The sequence below is a fragment of the Poecilia latipinna genome, unplaced genomic scaffold, assembly GCF_001443285.1.
Source record: "Poecilia latipinna isolate Pla-1442-1.1 unplaced genomic scaffold, P_latipinna-1.0 Scaffold244, whole genome shotgun sequence".
Taxonomy (NCBI): Eukaryota; Metazoa; Chordata; class Actinopteri; order Cyprinodontiformes; family Poeciliidae; genus Poecilia; species Poecilia latipinna.
This window is the reverse complement of record NW_015112860.1, coordinates 365,224-377,732: the sequence shown is the minus strand read 5'-3', so window position 1 is coordinate 377,732 and position 12,509 is coordinate 365,224. Positions and strand designations below refer to the sequence as shown.

Sequence of the window (12,509 nt, the reverse complement as noted above, 5' to 3'; positions counted from 1 at the left end):
ATGACTTTGTGGTGCAAAAATTACATTTATAGGTACATTTAGGTACATTTTTACTCAACATATAGATCACTAACCAGTTTGCCGTCAAGTACAGCTGGGGAAGCAGTGTGGTAGGAGTAAGAAACACTGCCACCTGCAGGTGGGAGTTAGCAGTCACTGCCAGTGATTTTGAACATTTTTACAGAAAATGTGCAATAAACTCATAATTGAGCGTTGACACACCAAAAGAATCTGAATCTGTTGGTTTTGTGTGAATTTCCACAATCACAGACTTGCTAATAGTGGAGGGACTGAAGGTGGTGTGTACTTCTCTGATCTGCAGACTGTGGCTCTGTGGATCTTCTACAGTGGCTTTTAATCGTTTGGCAAAAAATAATTTGCAGAATCTAACTTATTAAAAAAAAGTGTGTGTGTATACGTATGTGTATATATATGCAACAAATGGAGATTCAGCCTTTTTTATTATTATTTTGCATGGAATATATCCTGCATTACATTTCCACTGCAGAATGACAAAATAATAATTATTATTTTTCTCCTCACTACATTGAAAACTGTTTTTTTTTTTTCTTTAAATATTTTTTTCACAAACATCAACATCCTATAGAAGACAATGTATCAGTCCTCTTTTTGTTTTTATTTTTTATTTTTGGTAAAGATTTCCACCATGTTTTCCGGCGGAGCAGATTTCTATCTTGTCATTTCTTTTTAAACCACTCATCCTCTTCTCTCCACTTCCTGATGATGCTGCTCCTTTGCCCTCTCAGCGAAGCGGCATTAGGATCTGGTGAAGTTTGTGGCTGTGACGCGACGGGTGTGAAGGAGCTCTGGTTTTTCTGAATCCTTGTGCTAGGCGCTGTAGTTCTAGACTGAGACCATGAACGTTCCCCTAGCTGAACCAGGAACTCCCTCAGACTGGTTCCCATCAGTCCCAGTCATCCCAGCAGCTGTTTCAGCCGTCCCACCTCATCCCATCTCTCCGGTGTTTTAGCCTCTCTGCGATCATAACGAGGTTGTTGCTATGGTAGCCGGCCAGCGTCTCCCCTCCTGGCTGTCCCATCCTCATGAGCCTGGATGTTTCCGCCTCCCATTTCGCCACATTTGTTGCCCCCCTGACCCGACCCAGCTGAACCCCGCCCCCCATGCCTGCCCCCCCTCCCCAGCATGTTGTCTGGGTGCTGAGTGTGAACTCTCCTCTGCAGTGGCAGGCGGTCTCGCCGTCGGAGAAGACCCCCGATCTGAAAAGGGCTTTAAGGACCCTGCTTAGTAAGATGAAGGTAATGTGTTCAACCTGCAACGACAAACACACAGAAGCGAGAGAGCACCGTGTTGCTGATCTCACACACACACACACATATGCGTGTTATCACTGGAACGACGCCGCCTCCCCTCCCTCTCTCTCTGCACCATCAGGCTTCTGTTGTGACAACGCTGCTTCTCATTGCTGAATCACAGCATGTCTGCCTCCATACCGCCCCCTGGTGGCCTGCTCATGTTCCCAACCAGGATAAAACAAAGCATAAGTTGGGATCTTCTCAGTGTTTACTGGCTAAATGAGCAAAATCCAGATGAAGGAAGTGAAGTAGACTGGTTGGAAGTGAGGTTGCATGCTTTGGGTAAATCCTGCTGCACGTTTTGTTGGTACATTACAGCACAAAGGCTGACACTTTCACTGCAAAAACAGAATCTTACAAAGAATTTTTGTCTAGTTTTTACTACAAATATCTTAACACACTTCAATTAAAACAAAACGGAACAAAAAGTAACTTTTCAGCAAAAACTAGAAGCTTGTTTTAGGTAAATAGTTCATTAATAATTCTGAAAAATTACGAGTTCCATTGGCAGATTATTCCACTTATAACACATGGAAATGTTTTGTTAGAAGTTAAATAATTGCCAGTGAAACTATTAATTTTTAATTAATAACTATTTAATTTAGACAAGCTTCTATTTCTTATTGAAAAGTTATTTTTAAATTAGTTTTGTCTTAATTGAAGCGTATTAAGATATTTGCAGTAGAAACTAGAGCATAACTACTTGGTAAGATTTAGTTCCTGCAGTGTTTTCAAGCTGCTCCACGGTGTGTTGTGTTGCAGTCACAGTAGGATCTGTGGGGTTTTAGTGGGTTTAAACCAGAATGAATCAGAAGGATGGCATCGCTGACCTGAGGACAGGAAGTGGAATCACACACACTTCAACCCAGCACTCGGGCTGAAGCCGCCACACTTCCTGTTTGGCCCAAATCGTCCCATTTTCAGAGTCAGTCGCAGTAATTTATTGGTCTCCTGTGAGTCGGACTGTATGTGATGAGTTCAGGGTGAATCGGAAACCTTCCACTCCTCCATCATCGGCTCCAGCCTGCATGTTTGGTTTCTGCTGATCCCTCCTGGTCAGTTGAGGTGTTGATTTGCTGGTGAAGTGCTGGACTGCATCCCTCACAGCAGATCAATGAATCATGCCGAGTTGTAATCGTCATGGTAACTTGGGACGTTTGTGATAGACCAACACTGTAAGGCATTATTGTGAACAGAAAATGATGTGTAGTTTGTACAAATAGACAACTGGGAAATATGATCTCTAAATTAAGTCTGGACTTTTACTAAACCATTTTAACAACCAGCTTTAGAATGGTCTGAAACAATTAGTCATGATAAATCAATTATTTAAGTAATCGTCAACTAATTTAGTAATCGATTAATCGTTAACTGTATAGGCACAAAAAATGCCATTTGCTGCAAAAACCCCTAACATATTTAGAGCAGTAATGGAACCAGAACTCTACAAAAAATATATATACATATACAATTTGCATTTAAGATTTGTAAATACGTTTTCCCCAAGTGGCACAGTTTTAATTTCACCCAGTTCAAATTCACTAAAGGAATGCTGTTACTGCAATAAAATGTTTTATTTTCTTATTTCAAAAAGTGAAGTAGTTATTTTATTTGCATCTTTTAATATATTTTAATGTATAAAAAAGGCTTATGTGGTTAAATGAAAAATCTGTAGAATGTGTCCATTTTTTTTTCCATTTTAACTGATTAATCGATAAATTGATAGAATAATCGATTACTAAAGTAATCCTACAGAAGCTCTAGCTGCATGTTTCCTGCTTGAAGGTGAAGCTCTGCCCAGGCTGGTCCTCCATCCTCCATTCCATGTCACCTCTGGGGAAAAAAAAAAGCTATCCCCACAGCATGACGGTGCCATTGCCGTGTTTCATGGTGTCTTCAGGCTGATATGTCGCGTTAGATCAGAGCATCTTCTTCCATGTTCACTGTAGACTGCGATCAGTTTCACTGGATTTTATTTTGGGGTATTAGACTAAATGGGGTTGAGTAGCTGAACTCACCACTTTGGGTGTGATGAATCCTTTGAAACGCACATTGTTCACAGTTGTGCACTTCTTTGTGTTGGTCTGTCGCACTAAATCTCAAAGTTAAAGTTTGTGGGTGTCAAAGTGAGGAATTGTTGAAGGGGGTGTGAATACTTTGCAGGGCAACATCTCCACTTTCAGAAGTCATAAGAAAAACCCAAAGTTTTCACACCACAAAAACACAAAATATCACCAAGTTGTCTAGTTCCTAGAGCAAATATCTCATCACGGTTGAAATAAGACAAAACTAACTTTTTCTTAAAATTGATGAAAAAATACTAGTTCCCCTGGAAGATTATTTTACTTAGTTTTTTTCATCAATATTAAGGAATATTGGGCGAATATTGAGGAACTTAAAACAAGTTCCTATGTTTTGCTGAAAAGTAACTTGCAAGTTAATTTTGTCCTATTTCAAATTTACTAAGATATTTGCAGTAGAAACTAGAGCAAATACTTGTAAGGTTTTGTGTTTTTAAGTGTATTTTGATGACAGAATCTGAATCTTAGCCCTCCTTCCTGTCATTTTTTTTATTATACGTTTTTAACTCCTCCTCTCTCTCTTTCCGTCTCCTCCCCTCCAGGACTCGGACTCCCCCCGTCACTCCACGGCCTCCAACAGCTCCACCTTCAGCAGTCCCCCCAGCCCGGCGTCCCCACACAAGACCAAGTCCCTGTCCCTGGAGAGCACAGACCGGATGGGCTGGGACACATGAGCCCTCCCCCTGCCCCCCTCTCCCCATTCAGCACAGGACTCCCTAACCTCGCCCCTACACCACCCCCTCCTCTCACCTCCACTGCCCAGAGAACTGCACCTCCCATCCGCCGCTCCCTCCTCCTGATGAACTGCCTCTGGACGTTGCTTCCTGATTGGATGGAAACACTACAACTCTGGGCCTTTTCGAGGGGAAACCCCCAAATGAGTGAATGAGAGATGCGCTATGATTATCCAGAATAGACACTGACACTCTTCCCTACCCAGCCCCTCCTTCCCTCTTTAGAGATTCGCATAGAGACGCCAAACTTTACGACGCAACAGAAAAAAAATAAGAAGCGGATTATCGATGAGAGAAAATGATTTGTATTTGTACATAGGACCAGCCGGGTTTCAGGGGGACAATTTTAATTTATTTATCGATCTTAGATGGGGAAGGTTAGGTTTGCTTCCACGCAACATGAAGCAAACGTTTTCCCACAGTCACTTTTTCTTTGGGTGTTGCGAAAAATGTCGCATATTTAAAAAAAAGGAAGTGAGAAAGAAAAGGAATGAGTTTTAGTTTTCTCCTGATACTCAGTGCAGTGACTTTATATTTTCTAATTATTGTTATTTTGAGCATTTGCAAAAAACCTTCCTACTTCCTACTGTGCTACTCTCTTCCTCATTGGTTCATCAAGGGAGGCGTCCTCCGTCGTCGTAGCGTTAGACGTTCCACTTTGCTGTGCAACCAAACTGACCAAGTCACTGATTCCCATCGCGATGATGTACATAGGTTAAAAGTAGAGTAATATATGATAAGGAAAATACTATAGAGAACTACATGGGGAATGAGCAAAGAAATCCTGATTTGGTTTTCTGGTTTTTGTTTTGAGTGATTTTGAGTTTTTATTCACACAAAAAGCCATTTTTAAACCACTTTGTTGTTGTTTTTTTTAAATCAGTTTTATGAGTTAGTTTTATATTCTACGTCTGACACGTTGTGTTGTGTTTTTGGTTTTTGTGTTTTTCTCCTCCACCCCCCATTTATGGATTGACACTACTGCTCAAACTATCTAGTGGAAAATTTGCATTTCTCACCAACCTGCTATTACATTTGTATCTACGCTCTCGTACACTGAGGTGGTGGTTTTACGCAGCAAAACGCCTCATCCCTAAGGCTCCTCTGGTCGTCCGATGGGCCGTGGTACCGGGATGGAAAAAAGGTCGACCCCTCTACTGATGGATAAGCTCTATTTAACCAAAAACGGACAAAAGAGGGACATTTTGGTGACATGCTTTCTTTTGTCACAGCCTTTGCTTGTTAAAAATGTGCTAAAATGTCAATTAAAAGCTCTTGATGGAAACAGAACACTAAAACAAGGAATGTAAACACTTAAACCAGCGCTTGACTCCGATGTATTTCTGATTGTTTTGCTAATATTAACTGGGTTGGAGCTCTGAACTTGCTTTCTGGTTTGGTTTTAGGGGGATTTGTTGGTTGTATTTTACTGTATCTGTTTAGCAGTTTCTGCCATTTATTTTTGCCAGTTTTGAACCCCATTTACAAAAGGAACAACTCTTGGAGCAAAATCTGACAATTAATGGAGCAGAATCTGACAGTAACCTGTGGGGATTAGACACAAATCAAACACCATTTTCTGTTATTTAAAACACAGAAACATTCTTAAAGCTGAACAGTTTTCTTTTGGATAAACTTAGAATAAACATTCCTATTGTACACAGTATTTTCTCTTTCCTCCCCATTGCAGAGTCCAAGTTGAAGCCTGCCAGGATCAGCTCCATATAAGGGAATCAAACATTACATACTTCAGTGGTCATTCCTGCTGCTTCCCCCTGTTGAAATCCAACAAATTAGCTCTCTGTACCTCATTCCAAGTGTTTTGTTTATGGATTTTATTTTCTATTGTGATTTGAAGCTCAAAGCTTATTTTCCAACACCCTGAACCTTTTAAGCGTGCAGCTCTCTGTTTCTCACCTGCAAGTGGTGTCCAGTAGGAGGTAAAGGAAGCAGACATTGTTTGGGCGGGGGGTGTTTGAACATCGGTCGATATGTTTAAAAAAAATTTAAAAACTGACTGATCCCAGACGTTCTGGAGTGAGGAAGGAAATCTCAGGAAATGTGTCGAGGTCGGCCTATGGGACGGACGGCGTGAGTCGAAGGGTGGCAGGTGATCCGATGGCCAACGTGCCACAGTTTTCTGTGGAGGAAGGCCTAAACAAAATCAAACGCCTTTACATTTCAATGAGGTCTTATCTACAGTACCTTCTATATTATTTTTGCTCTTTCATATCATATTACACTTTTTTTTCTAGGATTGCTTTGTAATAATTTGTACAGTTTTGCATGTTCTAGATGTAATCATTTTGTTTTTGGTTTGTTTTACTTGCTCCTTTTTTGGACGGTTTGGGCGTTTTACTGAGGATAACCCACTACAGGTGATGTAGATTCCTTTTTGCACAAAAATATTTAAGGTGTAAGGTCAAAAATAATGTATGGAACTGGCTGCCACACTGATGTGGAGAACTCATATTAACCCGACTCCGATGTATTTCAATAAAGCGGAGGGCTGTTACAAATACACACCCGTCTTGTTGCCGTGTGGTCATTTCTCCAAATGGATTCTTTAAAAAGCTTTTATTACAAATGAAAACTTTTTACATCTATAAACAAAACATCAGTAACATTTACAGTAGCTACAAGTAAGGACACATTTAAACAGACTTAGGATTTCACTGCACAGGAGCAATGCCTGGAGGACACACGCCTCCAAATTGCACCTGGGCTCAATAGTGCTGGTTGCTAAGATACCAAAAGAAATCGTGTTTTTTCTAAACTACTTTCTTATGTTGGCAAGCAGTTGAAATTGTACTTGGAGCAAAGGACAGGGGCACACACACCTCCAAATTTCACCTAAGCTCAGTGCTCCTCATTGCTAAGAGACCAAAGTTGAGATTTAAGCACTGTTGCATCAGGTGGTCCTCCAATGTACACACTCTGTTTTTGATATGAGACGATCTCAGTTCAAAACCTTTCCACATATAGTGTACATTTCAATCTAAAACATTTGATATAAGGAAGAATTAAAAAAGGGAGCAACTTGGAATAAATGATCCTGAGGTTAACTCTTCTTGATATGAAACATGTTTTTTTCAATGAAGGTGGTTAAAGTTGCAATTAGAAAGTTGAAGATGGATTTTATTTTTCAGCATCCCAATGAGTCTAAGTATACATCTTAATCTACAGAAGGGTTTGCAAATCTGGAGGGTTGATAAGTTGATGTAGACAAGAGACGTCCTCCAAGCAGAGCGGGCCGAAGCTGCTAGACTCCTACACAAAAAGGACTGAATACTTTTAAAGTCTATTAGTATATTATTAGTTCAAAGGTCGTTGCACCTTTATTTTTTTCTCCCTCAAACAGATTTTTTTTTAGTTGTACAGGATATACGTTACAATAAAGGTAGAAAAGGTTTTGAATTGATTCTCAATCTGAGAAGACGGTGCGGCTCAACTCCTGTCCCTCAACATTAAATGGGTTTTGACGCAAAGAATCAAAAAATTTGAAACACACTTCCTCTGTTCTGTCAGTGCAATTGTGCTTCAGTAGCTGAGTTTCCATTACAAATGTGCGGCAAAGTGTGTCTATATTTTGCAGTTGCGATGTTTCCATTAAATAAAACAATAAAAATTACATATGAGTAAGTTTGCTGACATGATAAGTCATTAAAAAACATGCTGCACCATCATCCTCCGACCACTTCCTGTCGTCTTCTTCGTGGTTTGTGCCAGTGGCAGCATCATGTGATGCAATAAAAGTGTTTCCATTGCAGGTTTGTAAAAATATACCAATTTCCCAAAAACAAAACCACCACAGAGTGCTAGAACGTTTTAGCAAAACAGTTTTTTGAAATTAGCATGTTTTTGTAAGCAAATTTATCTTTAAAATGTCAATTTCTGCAATTATATGGCCAATGGAAACACAGCTATCGTTCGGGACGGTGTAAAACAGGCTGATGTAACATGAAGCTTCACATGAAGATGAAGACACCCAAAACTGCAGCAGATGCCTGAGCTAAAGGGGAAAATCAGGCTTTAAATATTTTGAGTGCCAAGATGCCCAGGCTTGAGGACAAAGCTCCTGTCTCATCCATTAAATCCATTTCAAAGTCACAAGTTAAACAAGTACAAAACAAAAAATAAAATTCACATTTTGTTTTTGTCAGGCTCAGGAGTTTAGGTCCAAAGTTTCGTCTCCATTTGTAAACCCAGAGACAGTCAGCTTGGAGAGTTTTTTTTTTTTGTTTTTTTTTTTTGGATCAGCTGGGCTGGCAGATAAAGCTGAGAGACATTAAGGCAAAGATCCAAAAGTACTTCCCTTCCTCTGATTGGATCAACAGTCTGGTTCTGGGTCCCACTCCGACCCGGGGTGGGTCTCCCTCCTTCATTTGTCCCTTCAGGCTGCAGCTCCATCCTCGTCCAACATCCGGTGAATCCCGTTTCCGGGGACACCGAGGACGGCCTGCGCGGAGCCACTCAGGTCTCTGGTGCTGCTGTGCCGCGATTGGCTGTCCAGGCGCAAGGTGGAGTCGTGTCTGGACAGGCCGTCCAGTCGGTTGGTGCTGCAGTGTCTGGACTGGTCGCTGAGGCGGGGCATGCTGGACGTCGTGTACCTGCCAGGGAGACCCGGGACGAGTTCAGCAACCAACATCCAAACATCTGGAGAGGTGACGGGGGAAACCCACCTGCCGTCTCTGGAGCGGTGCAGGCTGCCATGGTAACTGCTCATCTTGGAGCGAGCGCTGCGCACCGATCCGGCCCGGCTGGTGCTGGCGCTGGGCGGCTCGTCCAGCATGGCCAGGTGGGTGGAAGAGGCGTGGGTGGAGGTGCCCTGGGTGGACGTGCCCCGCGACTTCCTCACGATGGGCGTGTTGGGGTCCCGGTACAGCAGCTGGGCGAAGTCGGGCTCCTGGAGAACCTGGCGGCTGTCGTTGACCATCCCACTGCGGCGGGGCAGGGAGGAGGCGGAGGAGGAAGATGAGGAGGAGAAGGTGGGCAGGGAGAGACGCAGAAGGGTGGGGAGGGACAAGGGGAAGGTGGTGGGGTGGTGGGTGTGGTAGGAGAGGATGGAGGAGTGGGTGGAGCAGGCAGTGGGACAGGGGGTTAATGCTCTGAGTTTGGAGGAGGGGGGGTGCAGAGAGGGGCTTGTGTTCACCAACAACCTGACAACTCTGGAGCAAACACCAGAACCACCATGGACCAGAACCAACATGGACCAGAACCAACATGGACCAGAACCAACATGGACCAGAACCAACATGGACCCAAGTCTGGGCCTAGAGGGCGACCCGCCTGAAGGGGGCGTATTAGGGCCATTGAAGATCGATACAAATAGTAAAATTTTCTGAGAAAACTTAAATGTTTGAGCTGCTAAAGTCAAAAATTTGTGAGAAAAAACTTCTGGAAAATTTCTGAGATTAATCTCAGAACTTCTGAGATTTTTCTCACTAATTTTTATTTATTTGTTTTGGATGCAGAAATTTGTGAGACATGCACAAGCTGGAAAAATGTTCAGCTTTTGTCGCCTCAAACTTTTTTCTGACAGAAAAGTCCAGTGATAAAAAAAAAATATTCTAGATTAAATTGTCCTGCCACGACAACATTTATGGAATGTACCCCCTGATGGTGTGGGGGTCTGGTGGGTACGTACTCTTTGCGCCTCTTGCCGTGGAAGAAGCTGGCCCACTCAAAGCAGGTCTTCTTACTGCCCACCCAGAACACAGAGGGGATTCCCACAATCAGCATCATCAGGTATTTGATGAGGAAGAGCGCCAGGTCGGGGCGGCTGGTGCTCTCCACCTGAAAGACAGGAGGAGCTGGTGACGGAGGAGAACTGTACGCATCAGGGCCTATATAGAGAGAAAAAAGGCCAAATTTCTGCCAAAAAAAAACTAAAAGAAAAACGTCAGAAATTTTCTAGGAAGAATGAGGACATTTCTGAGCTCCAAAAGTTGAAAACATGCAGCAAGAAAGAACTCAGACTTCCAAGTTTTAATTTTAGATTTTTTTTTTAAATTAATCCCAAAATATTTTGACAGAAATTTACTGTTTTTTTCCCCATCTACACCGTTGTAAAGCTGTAAGTAAAATGAAAAAAATACAGTGAAACAGTTACAGAAAAAAGGAAAATGGATCTACTTTTTAGGGTTTGTGTGGTAGAGCAACACCATGTAGAACATAATTCATCAGTGGAAGGTAAATTATGAAGGGTTTGTTATAGTTTTTTTTTCTCTTACAGATGATAAAAGTGTCTGAAAAGTGTGGCATATATTTGTTTTTGACCCCCTTTATACAGTTGACATTTGACCAACCTATGTGACTTGATTGATTTGTAGTGATTTTTAAATAGTCACAAACTTTGACAAAATAAACATCTCAGATCTTTGTTGAAGTGAAAATTAACCCCTAGTTTGCCAAAAGAAGCAGCTTGTGAAGCCTGTCATTTGTGAGCCAGATTTATGCCTTGACTTACCAGAAACATGTGCCAAGAAAAAAACAACAAAATTTTGATAACATTTTTTTTTTGTGGTCAAATCTATGTAATCAATCAAATGAATGCTTTAAAGCACCAGCTCTGGTCTGAATACAACTCTCATCTGTTTTTTAAATGCCATGTTTCACTTTCCTTCCACTTCCTTCTTGTGTCAAGAGCTATCAAGGCTCTATATGTAACATGTTACACAAACACAATCAGATGAAAGAATTTTTATTCAGTTTTCCATGTTAGTTAAGTCTCTACTAGACTGCAAAAGCTGTTTTGTTTTCAATCTTTTTCAAAAATGCCAAAACCTAAAAGAAAGTGCTCAAACTGAATCAGATCTGTGTTTTAATGGGACAATAGCAGCTGATATTCAGTAGGAAAGCGGCTGCGCTAGAGATTTATATAAAGAGCATGATGATGAGCCGGTGAAGCTGCTCATGCAGCAGATACAGGCCACTGTGTGTAAACATCGATGTGCTCTACTTCTCCACTAACAGCTGAACGTCTCACGCTGGAGGCAGAGACAATCAGCAGACATCTGCTCTGATTTGACGGCTGACTCTTACCCTCTTGCCTGAGAACGGTAGCTTCTCTGCGTACCGTGTTAGCACCATGACTGACACATCTGGTTATCGAGCCAGACAGAAGGAGAAGAGCGTCCTGCCTCTGGTCGGTCTGCCATCTTTGCTCCGGTTTCTGCCGCACACCGTTAGAGGAGGGCTGCAGCTCAGACCCACAGACACGCTCATTACAGCAGGGATCAGACCGTCAGCTCCAGCCTCAGGGTTCACTGAGGTAACCTGGTTCAGTCAGCTTCTGTCCAGCCTGGAAACGCAGCTTTGCTCCCTGCTGTATCCAGAGGAGCTCCGCATGGCGGACGTCTTGGCCCTGTCAGGCTTTATGAAGACATGTTGGATTTCTTCCTTCCTACTGATGCATAGGAATGCATCTGAGTGTGAATGCATCTGTGGGTCAAACTTAAGGCCCGAGGGCTAAATCTGGCCCGCTGTATGATTTTATGTGGCCCTCGAGGCTCTAGAATAGGAATCTGCAACCTTTACAATCCAAAGAGACAATTCTGTCCTTTGTCTGGAGAAATGAAACTTAGATAACTATAAATACTTACTGTTGGAATTTTGATGTTATTTTTTAAAGAAACACTGTTTTACTTTTATTCTTATAGGTTTTAAAATAAAGAAAAATGTGAGACTTTGTAGAAGTAGGATTTTCTTCTGTGGAATGTTGACATTTTAAAACCTATAAACCAAAACTTAAATCTAATAATAGTCTTTTCTAGTGGAAATGTAATGTCATTATTCCATGACAAAAAATGAAAAACCTGCTCATGGCAGCATGTATTTACTATATTATTATTAGGTAATGGTATGTTTTTAAATATTATTCTTCCATCAAATCAAAGCAGTTTTCATCTGCCAGATGACATAAATGAAAAGATGATCAATATGATTTAACATCAAGACGTACTCATTGAATGCAGAGCAAGTTATTTATAATCTTAACAGTTTATTGATGGGTTTTATTAATATATTCTGCCACAACCCAGCAGCATTTCCACTGTATAATGTTGCTTACGTTCAGATGTGCTGTTGCCGTGGAGAGGTTTGACCCCAGCGACCCCAGCGGATATTCAATGCCAATAAATGGCTTAATACTAACTGTGATTAATTGTAATCATGTCGTATAAAAACAGAATTGTGTGAAATCTGTTATACGTTTATGATCTACAATGTTCTAAAGATCCCTTTTCTAAAACCATCTGATTATTTTTGTTTGCTTCAAGAAAATGTTACATGTTTAATTTATTATTCAGATAAGAATTAAAAAGGAACAAGAAAACTTCAGTATGAAAACAAATGATGAT

At 41.4% G+C, this 12,509-nt stretch overlaps 2 protein-coding genes across 14 annotated transcripts in view; one reads left to right on the top strand and one right to left on the bottom strand.

Moving 5' to 3' along the window:
• The window catches only part of cdc42bpab (CDC42 binding protein kinase alpha (DMPK-like) b), a 53,257-nt gene extending 45,743 nt beyond the window's left edge, over positions 1 to 7,514 (top strand). For 8 of the 10 annotated variants that reach the window (XM_015032548.1, XM_015032550.1, XM_015032546.1 and 5 more), the window contains 2 exons: positions 1,203 to 1,277; positions 3,958 to 7,514. In XM_015032548.1, the coding sequence (XP_014888034.1) occupies positions 1,203 to 1,277; positions 3,958 to 4,089 (207 nt within the window). In that variant the 3' untranslated portion in view covers positions 4,090 to 7,514. The remainder of the gene's footprint in view (positions 1 to 1,202; positions 1,278 to 3,957) is intronic. The other 2 variants (XM_015032553.1, XM_015032551.1) reach the window with 1 other exon arrangement.
• A 498-nt stretch (positions 7,515 to 8,012) lies between these two features.
• Positions 8,013 to 12,509, bottom strand: part of fzd3a (frizzled class receptor 3a) — a 33,556-nt gene continuing 29,059 nt past the window's right edge. For 3 of the 4 annotated variants that reach the window (XM_015032555.1, XM_015032558.1, XM_015032556.1), the window contains 3 exons: positions 9,797 to 9,945; positions 8,832 to 9,257; positions 8,013 to 8,759 (listed from right to left, as the gene is read on the bottom strand). In XM_015032555.1, coding sequence (XP_014888041.1) covers positions 8,543 to 8,759; positions 8,832 to 9,257; positions 9,797 to 9,945 — 792 coding nt within the window. In that variant the 3' untranslated portion in view covers positions 8,013 to 8,542. The remainder of the gene's footprint in view (positions 8,760 to 8,831; positions 9,258 to 9,796; positions 9,946 to 12,509) is intronic. The other variant, XM_015032559.1, reaches the window with a different exon arrangement.